The following is a 21,864-nucleotide window of genomic DNA, read 5'->3' as shown; positions in this document are numbered from 1 at the left end:
ACAAGAGAGGAATCAATCAGAGATGGACATAGAAAAGAAGAGGAATCAGAGTTGTACATAGGGAGGAAGTTGTCCCTGGTTTTGTTGCTATCAAGTTGGACATCCCATAATTCCTGTTCTCCATCTAAGTTATTACCCCTAATAAAAGAAAGAAAAAACCAAGACAAAGACTGATCCTTGTGTCTGGAGAAAGTGTGGAGAATACTTGTTGCCTGACTGTGTAGGAGTGGAGAACCCAGTCATCTGCAACCCCTACGGGTGTAGTGCTGCAGATACAGTGCCTTGAAAAAGTATTCACACCCCTTGAAATTTTCCACATTTTGTCATATTACAACCAAAGACGTAAATTTATTTTATTGGGATTTTATATGATAGACTAACACAAAGTGGCACATAATTGTGAAGTGGAAAGAAAATGATAAAAATAAATATGCGAAAAGTGTGGTGTGCATTTGTATTCAGCCCCCTTTGCTCTGATACCTCTAACTAAAATCTAGTGGGACCAATTGCCTTCAGAAGTCACTTAAATAGTAAATAGAGTACACCTGTGTTTAATTTCATCTCAGTATAATTACAGCTGTTCTGTGAAGCCCTCGGAGGTTTGTTAGAGAACCTTAGTGAACAAATAGCATCATGAAGGCCAAGGAAAACACCAGACAGGTCAGGGATGAAGATGTGGAGAAGTTTAAAGCAGGGTTAGGTTATAAAAAAAATATCCCAAGCTTTGACCACCTCACGGAGCACTGTGTTAGGTACCTGGTAGTTGAGCCCGACTGGTAGAAGAAGACCTCTCCTAAGCGCTGGTTCAGGAGCCACTGGAGTGGGAACAGTGGTCTCTTGAGCACAGTGGGTAGGAGTGCCTGGTGCGGGTCCTGGTGGTGGCCGACACAGGAGCTGGGAAGACGTCCCTCCGGGATGGCTGAGCTGCGAATGCAGGCAGGTAGAAGCTGATTAGTAAGCAGGCAGGTAGATGATATGGCCGCAGCAGAACCTGGAGCTGGAAGAGCAGGCTGGAAGCAGCGTCACAGGACACAGGCAAAGCAGAGTCAGACAGTCCGTTTGGCAGGAGATCAGGCAGGTATATGGCAGGAGGGATGATCACAGAATGGTCAGGCAGGCAGAGGTTCAGCAACAGGTCACAAGATATAAGCAGAGTCAGGCAAGCCGGGTCGGGTTGGGGATAGAAGAATAGCAGACGTAGCCGGGTCAATAGCAAATAACAACAACAGGCAGGATACAGGAACTCAGGTGCAGAGCTGCAGACGAACAGCACCTGATGGAAGCATCTGACAACCTTTTAAAGAGTCCTTGGCGCCAAACAGCGCTAGCGTGCACGGGCGCACGCAGGAGCGCGCCAGCGCCCCTGGTGAGGAATTCAGCTGAACTGCCCTGGAAAAGCCCCTCGTGCGCACGCGCGCACACATGTTTGCCCGACGGGCACCGGCACGTCCCTGACACACTGTTTAATCCGTCACCCAAAAATGGTAAGAGTATGGCACAGCTGCAAACCTACCAAGACATGGTCATCCACCTAAACTAACAGGCCGGGCATGTAGAACATTAATCAGAGAAGCAGCCAAGTTGGCCCATGGTAACTCTTGAGGAGCTGCAGAGATCCACAGCTCAGGTGGGACAATCTGTCCACAGGACAACTACTGTTCGTGCACTCCACAAATCTGGCCTTTAAGGAAGAGTGGCAAGAAGAAAGCCATTTGTTGAAAGTCATGAGAAGTCCCGTTTGTAGTTTGCGAGAAGCCATGTGGGGGACACAGCAAACATGTGGAAGAAGGTGCTCTGGTCAGATGAGACCCAAATTTAACTTTTTGGGCTAAAAGCCAAACGCTGTGTATGGTGGAAAACTCTGCATATCACCCTGAACACACCATCCACACCGTTAAACATGGTGGTGGCAGCATCATGTTGTGGGGATGCTTTTCCTCAGCAGGGACAGGGAAGCTGGTCAGAATTGATGGGAAGATGGATGGAGCCAAATACAGGGCAATCTTAGAAGAAAACCTGTTAGAGTCTGCAAAAGACTTGAGACTGGGGCAGAGGTTTACCTTTCAGCAAGACAAGGACCCTAAACATACAGCCAGAGCTACAATGGAATGGTTTAGATCAAAGCATATTCATGTGTTAGAATGGCCCAGTCAAAATCCAGACATAGTTACAAACGTTGCATAAAGACACCAGTCCATCCTGAGAGAGGGTGGATGCGTGTCTACAATTATCCCTATTTATTTAAGGTACCCATATAGCGCTGTCAATTTACACAGCACTCCACACATACATCGCACACACACATTGGTCCCTACCCTCAAGGAGCCCACAAACCAAGGTCCTCAACTCACATTCATATACTAGGGCCAATTTTGGATAGAAGCCAATTAACCTATCAGCATGTCTTTGGAGTGTGGGAGGAAACCAGAGTACCTGGAGGAAACCCAGGCAGGCACAGGAAGAACATGCAAACTCCAGGCAGGTAGTGTCGTGGTTGGGATTTGAACTAGCAACCCTTTTTATTGCTAGGTGAGAGTGCTACCCACTACACCACCATGCTGCCCAACCTAAATGCAATTGAGAATCTGGGGCAAGACTTGAAAATTGCTGTTCACGGACGCTCTCCATCCAATCAGACAGAGCTTGAGCTATTTTGCAAAGAAGAATGGGCAAAAATGTCACTCTCTAGATGTGCAAAGCTGGTAGAGACATCCCCAAAAAGACTTGCAGCTGTAATTGCAGTGAATCGTGGTTCTACAAAGTATTGACTCAGGGGGACTGAATACAAATGCACACCACACTTTTCACATATTTATTTGTAAAAAAAATGAAAACCATTTATCGTTTTCCTTCCACTTCACAATTATGTGCCACTTTGTGTTGGTCTATCACATAAAATCCAATTAAAACACATTTACGTTTTTGATTGTAACATGACAAAATGTGGAGAATTTCAAGGGGTATTAATACTTTTTCAAGGCACTGTAGATAGATAGATAGATCATACCTGCAAAAGCTGAATGTCATTTTGGAAGTTTTTCCTGTTGAAATCCTCATGTGTGATAGATCTTTTTACAGCAATAATCTGTAAATGAGATCCACGGTCTCTGTAATGTGCACCCAGGGTCACTGTGGTTTTTGTTTCATTTCTGGAAACAAGAGGTTAGAAATATGAACTTCACATGTAATAGAAGATAGTAAACCCAAGCATACCTTGTCTAAAAAATAATATAGGTGGGCATAGGACAGGTATAGGTGTCCTACCCTTTCCTAATTTTATAGTCATATTACTCTTTAAGCTATAGTCCATAGAAGCCAGGGCTTTTACATCTTGGAATGATGAAATGTAACAAGTTAAAATTTGCAATAGGCAACTCATAAGTCTAGTTGTTGTGTTAACACAATAGTAAGTCTCATTCACCCTGAATTTCATGCAGAACAACCCTCCTATACCTCCTTCTAAATATTTGTATTTTTGCACCTAAGCATGGAATTTGTACCCTAATGCAGCCAGTCTGTCTGCTGATCAGACAAAGATGTTGTTATCCTATACATTATCCTGTGTCTATGAGTCCTGCAACCACTATGAGTTGCACCTCTTCTTTACAGATATGTTATCTTGCCAACAAAAAAAGAATACTTACAAAATACAATGGGCAGCAGTTAGAACCCAGTCATCTTTAATTAAAATGCCTCCACAGAATGATTTCCCAGAATGTACTATGGCCATGTAAGGTCTGGAGTGTGGATTTGCTTCTCTCCCTCCTACAATTCCAGAGCAGACATCTAGACAAAATAGTTATTACTGAGCACCATTTATGAAGTATGCACATGAAAGAGCTGAGCTTCTCTTAGTACTTCTAACCACAACTTCTATTATATAGACAACTCCACAGAAATAATGGACACTTCAGATTTTATATGTACAGATAATTATGACATTGCTAGACTGTTCACAGCAATACTATAGTCTAATTGTGGAAATAGTGTTGCAGTAGGCCTCTAAATCTCACTTGTAACTCACATTTAACACCATGAAATTCAAAGTTTACACATGGTTTTTGTATAAGCATTACATGGTAATTTATAAATGACATACTAAAATATATGGGTCCACTATCCTGCATCTTATTTGTGGTAGAACAGAGGTAGAAAACATATGAAGGTCTGGCAATTCGGTATAAAATTCTTCTTTTTTAGTATTCCATCAACACAAAGAGGGGGTTCAATACACAAAAAAACAGGAGGTGGCTCTATAGATGAGCCAGTTACTACATTTTGTCTGCTTAGGTTCAGTACACACCAGGGATGAGAAAATTGATCCATACAAATTAAAGTATATATAAAGGCAATCCTTTTTTTGTATAGATTTGGATAGATCTGAAAATGGTAAGGCATTGGATTGCAGCCCCCAACCCCCCCCACAAACCACAATAAACATTACATGTACTAATAATCAGCGCCAGACAAGCATTTGCCAAGAAAATTGGCCATGGCACTTTATTGGTTTGTTAAAATAAAATAGAATACACATTTCAATGAATTGTTCCACAAGTATTGAAATATAACCAGATGGTTAGTCAAAAGGACTCAAGCACAAATACAATTTAATGAACAAGTCTCCCTTTGATCAAGGGTGACATACCACATAAAGTGCCTACACCAAGGCACGGAGGGTGTGTTCCTCACTGCCCTGTGTTGCTGACCAACTGCAAAAGATCCCAATGGATGGCTGTCTTTTATACTAAATCCCTGAATTCTGGAAAATTCTGAAAGGAACATGTGACATAATACACCAATTACCATTTACCTGCACAGGTAAGACAAATCAAAAACCTGGGGTAACCTTGCCTGTGCATTTAAAGGGAGAGCAGATGGGCAGTGGCCGCAAACCCATGATAGTGGGCCCACAATCTGTGGCCACCTTTAAGGCCATCCTGAATAATTTCCAATGCTGTCTGTTTTTGCACGGAGATTAACCCTCTCTATTTGTGCTGCTAACTACTTTCACCCCAATTCATTACAGAGTAGCAGATTGTGTAGTGCACTACAATGCACATACAATGCATTTTGGTGTGTTGCACAGAAAAAAGGATCAGGTGTGGTTTCTGACCCACTGTAGTGTATTGACAGCCTATTGATAATGAATAGGTTACCCTAACAAAACCGGCATTAATGTGCAATATAACACAAGTTAACACAGTGCAATGAACTGCATAATTCTGAATGGGTCCTTAAAGTTTCATTCAAGAAGCTGCTGTGTGATTCAGCATTCCCCAAAAACAAAAGTATCAGTTTGGGCACCCTGAGCCCTTAATATACACTATATTACTAAAAGTATTGGGACGCCTGCCTTTATATACACATGAACTTTAAGGAAATCCCAGTCTTAGTCCGTAGGGTTCAATATTGAGTTGGCTCACCCTTTGCAGCTATAACAGCTTCAACTCTTCTGGGAAGGCTGTCCACAAGGTTTAGGAGTGTGTCTATGGGAATTTTTGACCTTTCTTCCAGAAGCGCATTTGTGAGGTCATGCACTGATGTGGAGAAGAAGGCCTGGCTCTCAGCTCTAATTCATCCCAAAGGTGTTCTATCAGGTTGAGGTCAGAACTCTGTGCAGGCCAGTCAGATTCCTCCACCCCAAACTCACTCCATGTCTTTATGGACCTTAATTTGTGCACTGGTCCAAATAACTTGGTGGAGGAGGGATTATGGTGTGGGGTTGTTTTTCAGGGCTTGGGCTTGGCCTCTTAGTTCCAGTGAAGGTGTCAGCATACCAAGACATTTTGGACAATTTCATGCTCCCAAATTTGTGGGAACAGTTTGGGGATGGCCCCTTCCTGTTCCAAGATGACTACCAGGTTCTAGTATTGAGCTGTTTAGGGACTGGAGAGGGATTTTTTTATAAAAAAAAAACATAAAATGACAGATGATTTTATTAACACTATATATAGTATGCATCTGTATCTGAAAATCACCAGACCCACTAGGATACCTTCTCACTGTGTCACTTAAATTAAATAACATATTTACGAATGATACTGTAAACAGTATAATAAGTGGACTATTATTTAAATGACATTAGTGACTATCTGCCAGTTTTTGCAGTATATGACAACTTCAGAACTAATCCACCTGATAACAGCATTTAAAAATAATTTAATAGTACAAAGCTGGGACATTGTATATGATGGCAATAACATAAATAGTACATATGATGAATTCTTAAAGAGGAACTGCAGTCTGCTCACATAATTTGTAATAAAAACATATTTGCCATTCTGAAGCTTCCCTCCAACCACTTTGCATATTATTTAATATACAGTTGTGCTCATAAGTTTACATACCCTGGCAGAATTTATGATTTCTTGCACATTTTTCAGAGAATATGAATGATAACACAAAACACATTTCTTTCACTCATGGTTAGTGTTTGGCTGAAGCCATTTATTATCAATCAACCTATAGAGGTGCACCCCCTCTGAGACTCCAGATAGCCCCAAATGTAATTAAACCTCCAGTAAGACCAAGTTTCTTTGGAGACTTTAAGGGCTACTATCGGTGTAGAAAGTGCGAGGTTTGCCAAAATAATTGCCTTAGGGAAAGAAAGCATCTCACCTTCAGTTTTAATGTTACGGTCGAACGTATGATGTGGGATCTTTCATTACTTGCTCGACCAAGCATGTGGTTTATTTATGTGCCCTTGCAGCCCACATTATGTGGGTCGCACTATTTGCAAGCTAGAAACCAGGCTCAAGGAGCATTTGGTGAATATTCGTTAAGATTTTTTGAACCATGGTCTATCAAAACATTACACTTTGTGCCATAATAAGAGTTTATAGGGTACATTCTTTATTGCTATGGATAGGTTTGATCCTCATTGGAGAGGCAGCCATATCAGGAGAGAGATCTCAAAGATGGAGACTTGGTGGATTTTTTGTTTAAAATCTTATAGACCATTTGGCTTAAAGCGGAGTTCCACACAAAAATGGAACTTCCACTTTTCTGAACCCTCCCCCCCTCTGGTGTCACATTTGGCACCTTTCGGGGGGGGGGGTCTATGCCTCTTCCTGTCCCTCCGCGCTGTCTCCTGGGAAACACACAGGTCCCAGGAGATAGCGGGGACCAGTTACGATGCGCAGTGCGACTCGCGCATGCGCAGTAGGGAACCGGGAAGTGAAGCCGCAACGCTTCACTTCCTGATTCCCTTACCTAGGATGGCGGCGGCAGCTGCCAAGAACCGAGCGGGTTCTCGGCGTCGGCTGCCGACATCGCTGGAACAGGTAAGTGGCCATTTATTAAAAGTCAGCAACTGCAGTATTTGTAGCTGCTGGCTTTTAATATTTTTTTTTTTTTTTAGGCAGTTTAGGTGGACTCCCTCTTTAAATATAGAATGGGATGGTAATGCGTTTAGCAACAATAGCTGAATCCCTAGACCTTCCTCCTTTTCTATATATTATTAGCTAATTTTTTCATGTTCTTATGTATTTGTATTTTTATATATATTACCTGTTTCCAACCACTAGATGGCAGCATTGCTTCTATTCCACAGTCAGTCTTTGATTAAGCCGTTTGTGGAATTTTATAAATTTTTTCTATTTCCTATTTTTTTATTTTATATTTTTTGATTGTTTTGATGACTTCCATTGTTTATATTTATCATCTCTGTTTCCAAATTGGCCCTGTTCTTTCTCTTTCTTTTGTATTTCATACATGTATGTATGACTTTCCATTTGGTGAGACTACAAGATCCAGCCATCTATGATCCATTTGAAGTGATTCTGTGGAGCTGTGGATATATCACACTTGTTTGACCACCTGTAACTCAGTGGTCCATTTTTTTTGGTAAAAGGCCCGGTGATTTGACGTTCGGTAGAGCACAATTCCATGCTCACCTTACTCTGTCTACACCGTGGGTGGTTCCAGCTGTTTCCCTGAACAAGGTATCTGTTTTAACACTATGGACTCTTACTTTATAATTTCAGCGCTGCATATATTCATCCTTAATGCTTTTTATTGTTACCATACAATTTATGCCAGCTGCTTTATTAATGTTAGTGATTAATCTTGAATTTATTATCAATCAACTGTGTTTACTCTTTTTTAAATCATTATGGCAACAGAAACTACCCAACTGTCCCTGATCAAAAGTTTACATACCCTGGTGATTTTGGCCTGATAACATGCACACAAGTTGACACAAAGTGGTTTGAATGGCTATTAAAGGTAACTGTACTCACCTGTGATCTGTTTGCTTGTAATTAGTGTGTGTGTATAAAAGGTCAATGAGTTTCTGGACTCCTGACAGACCCTTGCATCTTTCATCCAGTGCTGCACTGATGTTTCTGGATTCTGAGCCATGGGGAAAGAATTGTCAAAGGATCTGCGGGAAAAGGTAGTTGAACTGTATAAAACAGGAAAGGGATATAAAAAGATATCCAAGGTATTGAGAATGCCAATCAGCAGTGTTCAAACTCTAATCAAGAAGTGGAAATTGAGGGGTTCTGTTGAAACCAAACCACGGTCAGGTAGACCGACTAAAATTTCAGCCACAACTGCCAGGAAAATTGTTCGGGATGCAAAGAAAAACCCACAAATAACTTCAGGTGAAATACAGGACTCTCTGAAAACATGCGGTGTGGCTGTTTCAAAATGCACAATAAGAAGGCACTTGAAGAAAGATGGGCTGCATGGTTGAGTTGCCAGAAGAAAGCCATTACTTCGCAAATGCCACAAAGTATCCCGCTTACAGTACGCCAAACAACACAGAGACAAGTCTAAAACCTTCTGGCACAAAGTGATGAGACCAAAATTTAGCTTTTTGGCCATAACCATAAACACTACATTTGGAGAGGAGTCAACAAGGTCTACGATGAAAGGTACGGAGGTGGATCGCTGATGTTTAGGGGATGTGTGAGCTACAAAGGCATATGAAATTTGGTCAAAATTGATGGAAAGATGAATGCAGTATGTTATCAAAAAATACTGGAGGAACATTTGCATTCATCAGCCAGGAAGCTGCGCATGGGATGTACTTGGACATTCCAACATGACAATGATCCAAAAAACAAGACCAAGTGGACCTGTCATTGGCTACAGCAGAAAAAAATTGAAGGTTCTGGAGTGCCCATCTCAGTCTCCTGACCTCAATATCATTGAGCCACTCTGGGGAGATCTCAAACGTGCAGTTCATGCAAGATAGCCCAAGAATTTACAGGAACTGGAGGCTTTTGCCAAGAGGAATGGGCAGCTTTACCATCTGAGAAGATAAAGAGCCTCATCCGCAAATACCACAAAAGACTTCAAGCTGTCATTGATGTTAAAGGGGGCAATACACTGTATTAAGAACTGGGGTATGTAAACTTTCAATCAGGGTAATTTGGGTAGTTTCTGTTGCCATTATGATTTAAAAAAAGTAAACACAGTTGATTGATAATAAATGGCTTCAGCCAAACACTAACCATGAGTGACAGGTTTTGTGTTATCATTCATATTGTCTGAAAAATGGCCAAGAAATCATAAATTCTGCCGGGGTATGTAAACTTATGAGCACAACTGTATACTGTGATTCTGTACTTGCCAAATATGCTGCAGAAATCTCCCTCCACTAAGACTGGCTGCAACCATTTCAACTGTGGGCAGTGAAGCTGCTGCCTGTTCACTTCCTGGATTTAAACAGACATGCAGAGGCACACCTCCAGCTCTGCAGCCCTGCAGCCCTGCAGCTCTCATTGGCCCTCATGTGACTCATCTCCCCCTCCCTTCCTGGCAAACTCTCAGGAGAGTGAGAGAGAGAGCTGTGCATGATGTCATAAGCCTAGGCCAGGTATGTCCAAAGTCCGGCCCGTGGATCAATTGCGGCCTGCGTTCTGGTTTCAAATGGCTCCACTGGTAATTTGGCTATATATATCTCTTGTGGCCCCAACGAATCCCTGAGTGCCGCATGGGCCATAAAAGATATATACCCATGTTTATGTATATATATATATTTGCCTCAGAGGGGACAGGGAGGGGGCGGGATGAGCGCAGACAGAATACATACAGTGAGAGTTTTTACAGCAGCCTCTGTAATCGGAAGTCCTGTCTCCTGGGTTGCCGTTGGATGACTGTTCTGTCTATCATAGGAGGCGGGACTTTGTATTAAAGAGGCTGCTGAGAAAACAGGAGATTCGCCTGTATGTATTCTGTTGGCACTTGTCCCACCCCCCTCCCTGTCCCATTCGAGGCTGCAGATGGGTATCAATCAGGCTGCACTGATGGCTATGGTAAGGTTGCATTCATGCAATGGTGAGGCTGCATTCATGTCAATGGTGAGGCTGCATTCATGCAATGGTAAGGCTGCATTCATGCAATGGTAAGGCTGCATTAATGCAATGCTGAGGCTGCATTTGAGTTTGCATTCATATCAATGGTGAAGCTGCATTCATGGCACTGGTGAGGCTGCATTCATGACACTTGTGAGGCTGCAGATGGGCACTGATTAGGCTGCATTGATGGGCATTGACCCTTATTTTGCTTTACAGTTCTTTATTTAAAATTTACTTCCTTTTTAAAGTAAAGGTGTGTGTTATACGCCGATAAATACGGTATATCCAAATAACACACTCAAGCTCATCCTTAGTCCTGAGTGGCGCTCAGGAATTCGTTTGGGGCCACAAATTATATATATATATATATATATATATATATATATATATATATATATATATATACATTTATTTTTATTATCTCCAAATAACACGCCTGAGCTCATCTCTTCACCACACACAGCCACAAAGGCAGGAGAATTCTTGTTGGGCAGTGTATTAGTGCTCGGACAAACACACTTATGCCCCGTACACACGGTCGGATTTTCCGATGGAAAATGTCCGATCGGAGCGTGTTGTCGGAAATTCCGACCATGTGTGGGCTCCATCGGACATTTTTCATCGGATTTTCCGACACACAAAGTTTGAGAGCAGGCTATAAAATTTTCCGACAACAAAATCTGATCACGTCAATTCCGACCGTGTGTGGCCAGTTCCGACGCACAAAGTGCCACGCATGCTCAGAAGAAATTCCGAGACGGAACCGGTCGGTCTGGTAAAATTAGCGTTCGCAATGGATACAACACTTTCGTCACGGTGCAATTTTAAAAATGGTTTAATACAGCGCACTCTCTTCTTCTTTATAATGTGAGAAGAATGAAGTAGTTTTGCTGCTCAGATTCACACAGACTTCTCACAAACTTCTTTCTTTATTATTTATCGGGATTCCCTCAATATATTTTGATTTGTCACATCTGACAAAATTATTTTTGTGTTGTATTTTTTTTTTTTTATTCTAAGACATAATTTTTTTTTTTTTTTTTTAGGTTTGTATTTTTTTAAAGGCTGATCTTTGTTTTATTTTATTTTTACTTTTACTCCAGAATATTTTTGTGTGTGTTTTGTGTGTCAAGTTTCCACAACACCATTGATATCTTGTATTATTTAATCTCCAGGAGATTGGTTGGTGTTGGTGTCTCTTGTTAATTTCACATTGTATTTTGGAAATGTACCTGAATCCTCACAAACTGTCCTTGTTTGAAGGAAAACAAACATAGGCAAGTATAACTGAAACAAAAAATCCTTTATTAAGGGCTCAGAACCAAACAAAGAGGGAGGCAACGCTGGAGAAACAGCAGAAATTAGCGCAGCCTTGGACCCCCAGGGCAGACATCAATTCTTTACCAGCAAAATTGGTGGCCTGAGGAGTCCATATGTAAGGGAGTGCAGTCTGGTCCAGAAGTCCCAGAGATCCGGAAAGCAGCAGATGACACAGATCTGTGTCCCCAGGCTGTGGTACTACAACAGGCTGCATCTTTTGCCAGACCAGACTGAACCCAGGCTCATCACTTTCTGGTCTTCTTTCCACGCTTCCTTCCTGGCTGTGGCTCTGCTGTTGGAGATGTGGCAGGAGGAGGAGTAGGACCTGGAGGAGGAGGAGGAGGACTAGTATGACCTGGAGGAGGAGGAGGACCTGGAGGAGGAGGAGGACTATGTGTGAGGACACAAATGTGGGTAGCAGATGTTATTTGGCCCCTCAACCCCTTATTGAGAGCTTCCAACATTAGGACTTACACATGAGTTGTTGGCCCTCCTCCATCCGCTGCATTTTGCAGGCAATTATGCCAGTAAAGTCCTCCTCCACAGTGTGGGGGGCTGTCAGGGCCTCTGTAGCCTTCCAAAAGAGGCCTATGGCAACCTCTTCCAGGGTACGCCTCTTCCTGCCACTTTCTCTTTGCAGGTGGCTGGGAGGGACCTGGATATCAGGCAGCCTGCTTGGCCCGGCCTCCTCCTGGCTGAGACGTCCCTGTGTATGAAAAAAGGACATGGTTTTACTTTTTGCATCATCAATCACAATCATAAATTAGTACTCCAAACTAACATCTAGTTAACATCATTGATTGGACAAGCAGAAATATTTAGAGGAAGGCTATACCTGGCTCAAGCTGGGCTCCTCCACATGTTGCTGCCTGGAAGGCCCAGGTTGGGCGTCTGAAGTCTCAGCTGGGGGGAAAGGAAGCGTGGAAGGAAGACTGGAGAGTGCTGGCCTGGGTTCAGTCTGACCTGCCAGAAAATGCAGCCTGTCATAGTACCACATCCTGGGGACATAGATGTCATCTGCAGCTCCTGATCTCTGGGAATCCTGGACCTTCTTGTGCTCCCTTAGATAAGTGCTCCTCAGGCCACCAATTAGGATCTTCAAATAGGTCATGTCTGCTGTGGGTATCACCGTCTTCACAAATTCCAGCAATTGATCCAGTGCTGCCTTCCTCTTTGTTTGGTTCTTATAATGTGGGTGGTTTATCTCACAAAGACAAGGCAGCTCCCTGAACATATCTGTGAAGATTGCCATAAAGTCGGTATATTTCAAGATATCCATTTTCACTGCAGGACACAACACAAGACAAACCCTAATGTCAGGCAAAACTCTCCTAATCTACTTACAATATAGGCCTCAATCTAGAAGCAGTATAGGCCCAAGTTTGGCTCTTACCTTCGTTATCATGATCGGCGCCTCCGATACTCCTTCCTCTGCCCACAGATCGTACGTACTACGCATGTGTGTTACGCTTTATACACACTGCGCATGCGTGTAACTCCGCCCGCCCCTGACGTTCTTTCTAGTCTATTCCCCGCCCCTTTTAGTTCAGGGCAGTGAGTGAAGAGCACATGGCGAGTCAGAGCAGGTGCGTGCTAATTATAGCAACGAGGAGGAGGAGGAAAGCCCGGATCCGGAAATGTCCCGATCCAGAAGGAGACGATTTAAGGCCTCAAATATGTCCTTTGGTGAGATGTTGGAGATGGTCGACATCCTGAAGAAGGCCGACTATGATGGAAAGTATGGACCTTACCCCAACCCCAATATCAGAAAGGCCAAGATCATGTCGAAAGTGGTCAAAAGTCTGCACCGGAATTTGGGGGTACGTCGATCGAAAGATCAGCTCAGGAAGCGGTGGTCGGACCTGAAATTAAGAGAGCCCGAGCAGTACAGAAAGATCCGGAGAGTGCTGCAAAAAAGTAAGTAGTTGTGCTGTGTTCCTATTCTTTTTGTCTTTCTTACGTTTGTGCTGCTCCATGCTCCTTTTCTTAAGTGTTGTACAGTTTAAAATGGCAACTTTCATGTTCATGGGCACATTATTTGTTCGTATCAAACATTTTTCTTTCGGCCTATAAAACACCATTGTTTTGGCCATATGCATTTGCCCACATTTTTTAGGGCCTACTTGTATGCAACAAATTTGGTTGTGTAGATGGGTTTGTTACTTGAATGAAATGCAAACTAGATTCTGTGTAAGGAGAGGACACTCAGCAGCTGTTTTCACATCTGGACGCTGGAGCACTAGTGTGGGACACAAGAACACCCTTTTTTTATTAGGGGGTCCACACAGGTGCTCCAGTGTATACTATAGGGGTGTCTCCATCTGTGAATCTTGTACCAAACAGGTAAAGTATTGAAGCTTGACAAAGGACAGTCAAAATTCTACATCTTGGAACTCTGCCAAAATAGACAATTGTACCCCACTTCTAAGCAATGTTTCATATTTATAGTTCTGCCATCAAATCTGTGTGCTAAGTATACCATTTTTGTTTTACATAGGGGAGAAAAGACTCGGAGGACACCCCTCATCCGAGGAGACCAGAGACCCCCCACCTCGGGAAGAAGGGGAAATACCCCCAACACAAGAAGAGCAGGAGGAGGAAGACGTGGTGGAAATTGGCACCACAACAGGTGAGTGTCTGCGACCACAGACTCAGGTAAGAGATGGATGCCGGCATATTTATAATACCTGTTTTTTTTTGGTTTCTATCTTTTTAGGTGATCGTGATGTTGTGGATCCAGGGCATTTCACCTCGGAAAGTGCACAGATCCTGATCGGGGAGATCATGGGGTGTAATTTTGCATTGGAAAACCTCAAGAAAAACATCAATGATGTTATTCAAAAAAATAATAACATCATTGATGTTTTGGGGAGAGTTTAAAACCCCTCCAAATCCCTTTGTTTTTTTGTGTGCTACAATGTTAAAAATGTTTTAGCGATTTTGATAAAAGCCAAATTTTGAGGATGCACACAGTGTGTCAATATGTGCTATCTGCCATCACGGGAGATCAATGGATGCGTTTTGGGGGTGCAACCCCTTCCTCAATAATAAAGTAGCTGAGAGGAAGAGGTTGCTCCCCCAAAACACGTCCCTTGATCCACCGTGATGGCAGCTAGCACATGTTAACATTCGTAAATTGGTGTGCATCTTCAAAATTTGGCTTTTCCTGGGGTGACTTCACCCCATCTGAACAAACACAGTTCCTAAATACTCATGTCTGATATTGCCTTCAAGTTCTACCTAATGTGAACTTTGTAAGTTCAAGATTTGTGTCTTTCTTGTTGTTTTGAAACATGCCTGTTTTATCTTAAATGGACATTTCTATTTTTGATAATGCCACCACAAAAATTGTTATACAACAAACATGTTGGTTTGTTTTAAAAACCTTTTCGAAATGCACTTGTGATTGTGCAGGTATTAAAAAGATTGTTAATCAAGAATGTGTGGATTATTGTCTCAACGCTTCAACACTTTTGTGGTGATGTAATTGCTGCTTTCTGTGACAATGGGTGTTATTTCCTAAGGGCAAATCCACTTTGCACTACAAGTGCAGTTTCAGTGCATTTTCAAGTGCACTTGCAGTGCAAAGTGTCTTTGCCTTTAGTAAATAACACCCAACAGTGCTTTGTAAGGTTACTCAATCACGCCATTTTCAGGACTCACCACATTTCTGTCAGGGTCAGCTAAAACAAACACAAGCAGTAAATGTCACCAAAGATTTGCTTAATTTTTTTTTTATTTGATCAAGGTTTCACAAATTGTCTGGCATATTGATGGCCCCCCTACCCGCAAAGAACTCAAGGTATCTTAGCCGGACATCACGGGCACTCAGGGAGGGCAAGCCAGGACGGCCACTTTCAAGCGCCGTTAGGGTTGTTTCATGCAAAGGCTTCATCTGCAATGAAGACGAATGGGAGTCCTTCCACATTGTCTTCTGGAGGTGGCAAGTCCAAGCTGCCATTCTGGAGACGCCTGTAAAACTCCGTCTGGGCGATGACTCCACCATCGGACATCCGGGCATTCTTCCCCACGTCCACATATAGGAACTCATAATTAGCCGACACCACCGCCAACATCACAATACTATTAAACCCTTTATAATTATAATAGTATGACCCCGAGTTGGGTGGTGGGACGATGTGGACGTGTTTCCCATCAATTACCCCTCCGCAGTTAGGAAAGTCCCACCGCTGGGCAAAGTGGGAGGCCACAGTCTGCCATTCCTGTGGCATGGAAGGAAACTGTGGAGGAAAAAAAAAATTAGTCTTTTTGCACATTAAAACATGGAAAGCAGATTAGACACAAACATTCTTGGCCAACATCAAGATAACATTTATTAATGGGAATTTTTAAACACCAAAGTATAAGGTACACCTATCAGATTCCCCCTCCCCCTCCCCCACCCCCTCTCATGGGCCATTTCTAACATTATAGGGGGGGAGCTCTTGGACAGGTAACCCTCTCCACTTCATTGAGAGATGAATGCCTAAATAATGGGTATTACTTTGAACAGCCCCTCCTTAGTTACACTATTGGCAGCCCACTGGACAGGTAAGAAGTGTCATAATACAAAGATATAAATACACAATGTACACATTTGAGCACATTTGGAAATGCTGCTATTACCTATCAAGATAATAATAGGATACAAAAACTTGAAACAGTACCATTTGAAAGTATACAGGCAGGCCCTTGCACTACATGCTTTGGGGAATTCATCCATAAATCTGACCAACAAAGAGGTGGGTATAGTGTGTATGGGTTTGGCAAAGTCAGCAGATAGATGATTGAGGATAGATAGAGAATTGGTATCAGCTGACTTAGCAGTTGGGGGGGGGGAAGGTTAAAAATGATTTGGGGACCACCCAAAAAAAAGCCTCTGGCACTCTGCCTGAATTTAAAGCACTAATCACATTTTAAAACATTTTAGGGGGTGTTTGGGGTAAAGCACTACTATGGAGCTGACAAAATACATTGTTAATGGACTACATGAGGTGAATATAGGGCCAGGAGAGCATGCTGGGGAGGTAAGTGAAGGCAAATATGTATGAAGGACAAAAACAATTACATAAAAATCCAGCATGCATGAGGACAAAGGGGACATTCGCAGCATATTCCAATCATGGTAATTAGGGAATGAGGAAAGAAATACAATATATTATCAAACAACAAATACAATAAAATGTGATATTAAAGGATAAAAATCTTACCTTAATATACTCCTTCTGCAGGACCTGAATGATGACAGAACAGGTCTCTGGGATAATGATTCCCAGAGCCTGGAGGGACATGCCTGTCGAGAGCTTCAAGTCCTGCAGGCTTCTCCCCGTCGCCAAGTACCGCAGGGTGGCGACGAGCCTCTGCTCCAGAGTGATGGCTTGCCTTATGCAGGTATCCTGCCTGCTGATATAGGGGGTCAGCAAAGCCAACAAACGGTGAAATACGGGGTCCGTCATCAGGAGAAAGTTCCTGAAATCATCAGGATTATTCTCACGGATCTCACGGAGCAAAGGCATATGACAGAACTGGTCACGCTGAAGCAACCAATTCTTGGTCCATGAACTCCTCCCCACCCTGTTCATGGACTGGACTTGTGTCAAGGTCAAGACCCCAACACCAAGTCCCCGCACAGCACGAACTCTACGAGGAGTAGGTATACGCAACATGGCTAGAAACCGGTCGGCTGCTCAGAACGAAGTAACAGAACGCACTGAACAGCAAGGCCTTTGAAGCGCGACCTGAAAAACAGTAACGAACGAACAAGAACACAATGACAAGTCATGCGTAGCTTGCTTGCACGCACTGAAGAGCAGATAAAAACCCACAAGCACAAACTGAACAGCAGAAAACCATCTGAAAACCACGAGTCTGAAAAAGCGCGAATCGTCTCTCACCAAACTTTTACTAACACGAGATTAGCAAAAGGAGCCCAAAGGGTGCCATGCTTGGTTCTGAACTGGCCTTTTCTAGTCTCGTCGTACGTGGTTTACGTCACCGAGTTCTTGGCGATCTGAAATTCCGACAACTTTGTGCGACCATGTGTACGCAAAACAAGTTTGAGCCAATATCCGTCGGAAAAAATCCTAGGATTTTGTTGTCGGAATGTCCGATCAATGTCCGACCGTGTGTACGGGCATTAGACCGAATTTTAATGGTTCAAAGAATGTCAGGCAAAATGGTCGGACCTCACGCATGTTTACTTCATCAAATCTGGCCGGTAATCTGGTGCAGTAAATGCTGGCCCCAAGCATTTACTGCACCCCACATTGCTTTTTATCTACTTTTTATGGTTTTGTGATCACTTTTATTCTTGTCATTTTTTTTTATATATTCCAATAAACCTATTGGTTTGACCTGCACTATTCGGAACCCTCCTTCTTTGTCCTATGCTATGTTCGTTGGAGCCCACAAGGAGTTGTCTCGAGGTACACCTAGCCGGATATCACAGTGCTTCTGGAGTTCGCTGCTGGGAAACTGAGGACCCCTCACCTGATCCATCTTGTATACAGCACCTGATTTGGATCCTGCTGGATCACAAGCCCTTTTGTGCAGGATGAAAAAATTTGTTTAGTTTAGTTTAGTTTCGATTCGTTATTTAACCACTTGACAACTGGGCACTTAAACCCCCCTCGTGACCAGACCAATTTTCAGCTTTCAGCGCTCTCACACTTTGAATGACAATTACTCAGTCATGTAATACTGTACCCAAATGAATTTTTTGTCCTTTTTTTCATACAAATAGAGCTTTCTTTTGGTGGTATTTGATCACCTCTGGGTTTTTTATTTTTTGCGCTATAAATGAAAAAAGACCGCAAATTTTGAAAAAAAAACGCATTTTTCTTAGTTTCTGTGATAAAATTTTGCAAATTAGTAATTTTGCTTCATAAATTTTGGCCACAATTTATACTGCTACATATCTTTGGTAAAAATAACCCAAATTAGTGGATATTATTTGGTCTTTGTGAAAGTTAGAGAGTCTACAAGTTATGGTGCAAATCATAAAAAATTGATCACACCTGATGTACTGACGGCCTATCTCATTTCTTGCGACCCGAACAAGTCAGGAAAGTACAAATACCCCCCAAATGACCCCTTTTTTGAAAGTAGACAATCCAAGGTATTTAGTAAGATGCATGTTGAGGTTTTTGATGTTGTCATTTTTTCCCACAATTCTTTGCAAAATGAAGATTTTTTTTTTTTTTTTTTTTTACCCCTACAAAATTGTCATTGTAATGGTTATTTCTCTCACATGCCATGTATATACCACAAATGACGCCCCAAAATCCATTCTGCTACTCCTCCTGAGTATTACGATACCACATGTGTGGGACTTTTTCACAGCCTGGCCACATAGAGAGGCCCAACATGCAGGGAGCACCATCAGGTGTTCTAGGAGCATAAATTACACATCTAATTTGTTGACTACCTCTTACACTTTTGAAGGCCCTGGAGAACCAGGACAATGACATGTGACACTGACGTGGCACTGATGACAAATGGCACTGATACGTGGCACTGATGACAGATGGCACTGATACCTGGCACTGACACTGATGTGGCACTGATGACAGATGGCACTAATGACAGATGGCACTAATACATGGCACTGATGACAGATGGCACTAATACGTGGCACTGACAGATGGCACTAATAATTGGCACTGACAGATGGCACTAATATGTGGCACTGATGACATGTGGCGCTGATGACAAATGGCACTGATATGTGGCACTGATGACACGTGGCACTGATGAAAGATGGCACTAATACGTGGCCCTGATGACAGATGGCACTAATACGTGGCACTGATGACACTGATGACAGATGGCACTGATACTTGGCACTGATGACACTGATGACAGGTGGCACTGATACGTGGCACTGATGACACGTGACACTGATGACAGATGGCACGTGACACTGACAGATGGCACTGATGACAGATGGCACTATGTGGCACTGATGACAGATGGCACTGATGACAGATGGCACTATGTGGCACTGATGACAGATGGCACTTATACGTGGCAGTGGGGACAGATGGCACTGGGGACAGATGGCAGGGCAGATGGCAGGGGCAGATGGCAGGGCAGGGCAGATGGCAGGGACAGATGGCAGGGACAGATGGCAGGGGCAGATGGCAGGGCAGATGGCAGGGGCAGATGGCAGGGCAGATGGCAGGGGCAGATGGCAGGGCAGGGCAGATGGCAGGGACAGATGGCAGGGGCAGATGGCAGGGGCAGATGGCAGGGCAGATGGCAGGGGCAGATAGCAGGGCAGATGGCAGGGGCAGATGGCAGGGGCAGATGGCAGGGCAGATGGCAGGGCAGATGGCAGGGGCAGATAGCAGGGCAGATGGCAGGGGCAGATGGCAGGGCAGATGGCAGGGGCAGATGGCAGGGCAGATGGCAGGGGCAGATAGCAGGGCAGATGGCAGGGGCAGATAGCAGGGCAGATGGCAGGGGCAGATGGAAGGGGCAGATGGCAGGGCAGATGGCAGGGGCAGATGGCAGGGCAGATGGCAGGGGCAGATGGCAGGGCAGATGGCAGGGGCAGATAGCAGGGCAGATGGCAGGGGCAGATGGCAGGGCAGATGGCAGGGGCAGATAGCAGGGCAGATGGCAGGGCAGATGGCAGGGACCGTTAACAGCGGGACACCTTTTTTTCCTTTTTTTTTTTTCTTTTACACTCACCGCCGCAGCGGTTCCGCTCTCCCTCCTCACACGCTGTCTCTGTGTGAGGAGGGAGAGCCGGCGATGAGAGAGGATCTCGTATGTTTACATATGAGATCCTCTCTCATTGGCACCGCCGATCGCACTGTAAACGGCCGCTGTCATTGGCCGTTTACGGTGATCTGTGACTGGCTGTGTCCGAGGGACACGGCCAGCACAAAACTTCCGCGATGCGCGCCCGCGGGAGCGCGCAATGCGGAAGTAAACAGGAGGACGTCCAGGGACGCCCTCCCGGCAATTGAGGTCCGCGCTGTAGCCATCTTTCGGCTATAGCGCGGACGCCTAGTGGTTAACTAAATTCATTTAATTAAATTTGTTGCATTCGTTACATTAGTTTTCAGAATTCGTTTTGTTTCATATTCGAATTCGAAAAAATTCGACCGCATTCGAAAAAATTCGACCGTATTAGAAAAAAACTATAAAATTCGAAAAAATTCTACCGCATTCGAAAAAAACATTAACTGAATTTGAAAAAGTAAACTATATATAACCATTTTGCGAAATTTGAAATTCGTATAGAATGAAATCGAATTCCAATAGAAAAGATTAGGATAGAATAGAAAATATAAAAGAATAGCATAGAAAAACAATAGAACAGAATAGAAAAAAATAAAATATATTGTATTCTAATCCTTTCTATTCGAATTCGAATTCATTCTGTACCAAATTCCAATTTCAGAAGATGGTTATATAAAAGAATAGAATAGAAAAACAATAGAACAGTAGAACAGATTAGAAAGAAATATTATATATATGTATATATATATATATATATATATATATATATATATATATATATATATATATATATATATATATATATATATATATATATATATATATATATGTAAAACCATCTTCTGAAATGGGAATTTGGTACAGAATGAATTTGAATAGAAAAGATTAGAATAGAATATTTTGTATTTTTTTCTATTCTGTTCTATTGTTTTTCTATGCTATTCTTTTATATTATTTTCTGTTCTATTCTAATCTTTTCTATTTGAATTCATTCTGTACCAAATTGCAATTTCGGAAGATGGTTTTATATATATATATATATATGGTTGATGGTTATATATATATATATATATATATATATATATATATATATATATATATATATATATATATATTTTTTTTTTTTTTCTATTCTGTTCTATTGTTTTTCTGTAGTAGTCTTTTCTATTAGAATTCGATTTCATTCTATTTCATTCTGTTTCTGTATAGCCATTTTCAGAAATTCAAATTTCGAAAAGATTAGAATAAAATAGAAAATAATAGAAAAGAATAGAAAAACAATAGACCAGCATAGTATTAAATTTAAAAAAAATATATAAAAATATATATATATATATATACATATATATATATATATATATATATATATATATATATATATATATATATAAAACCATCTTCCGAAATTTGAATTTCTTATAAAATTTATTCGAATTTGAATAGAAAAGATTAGAATAGAGTAGAAGAAAAAAGACTAGAAAAACAA

The 21,864-nt window shown here is 42.4% G+C and overlaps 1 protein-coding gene across 1 annotated transcript in view; it reads right to left on the bottom strand.

Annotated features, from left to right (window-relative positions):
- Positions 1–21,864, bottom strand: part of LOC141133353 (mast cell protease 1A-like) — a gene marked incomplete in the record, with an annotated part of 55,157 nt that overhangs the window by 18,677 nt on the left and 14,616 nt on the right. Inside the window, 2 exon segments of the mRNA XM_073622694.1 lie at positions 3,008–3,149; positions 3,645–3,786. Coding sequence (XP_073478795.1) covers positions 3,008–3,149; positions 3,645–3,786 — 284 coding nt within the window.

Source organism: Aquarana catesbeiana, linkage group LG01 (assembly GCF_042186555.1).
Source record: "Aquarana catesbeiana isolate 2022-GZ linkage group LG01, ASM4218655v1, whole genome shotgun sequence".
NCBI lineage: Eukaryota > Metazoa > Chordata > Amphibia > Anura > Ranidae > Aquarana > Aquarana catesbeiana.
Note: the sequence above shows the minus strand (reverse complement) of the source record. Positions and strands in the feature narration are given on the sequence as shown.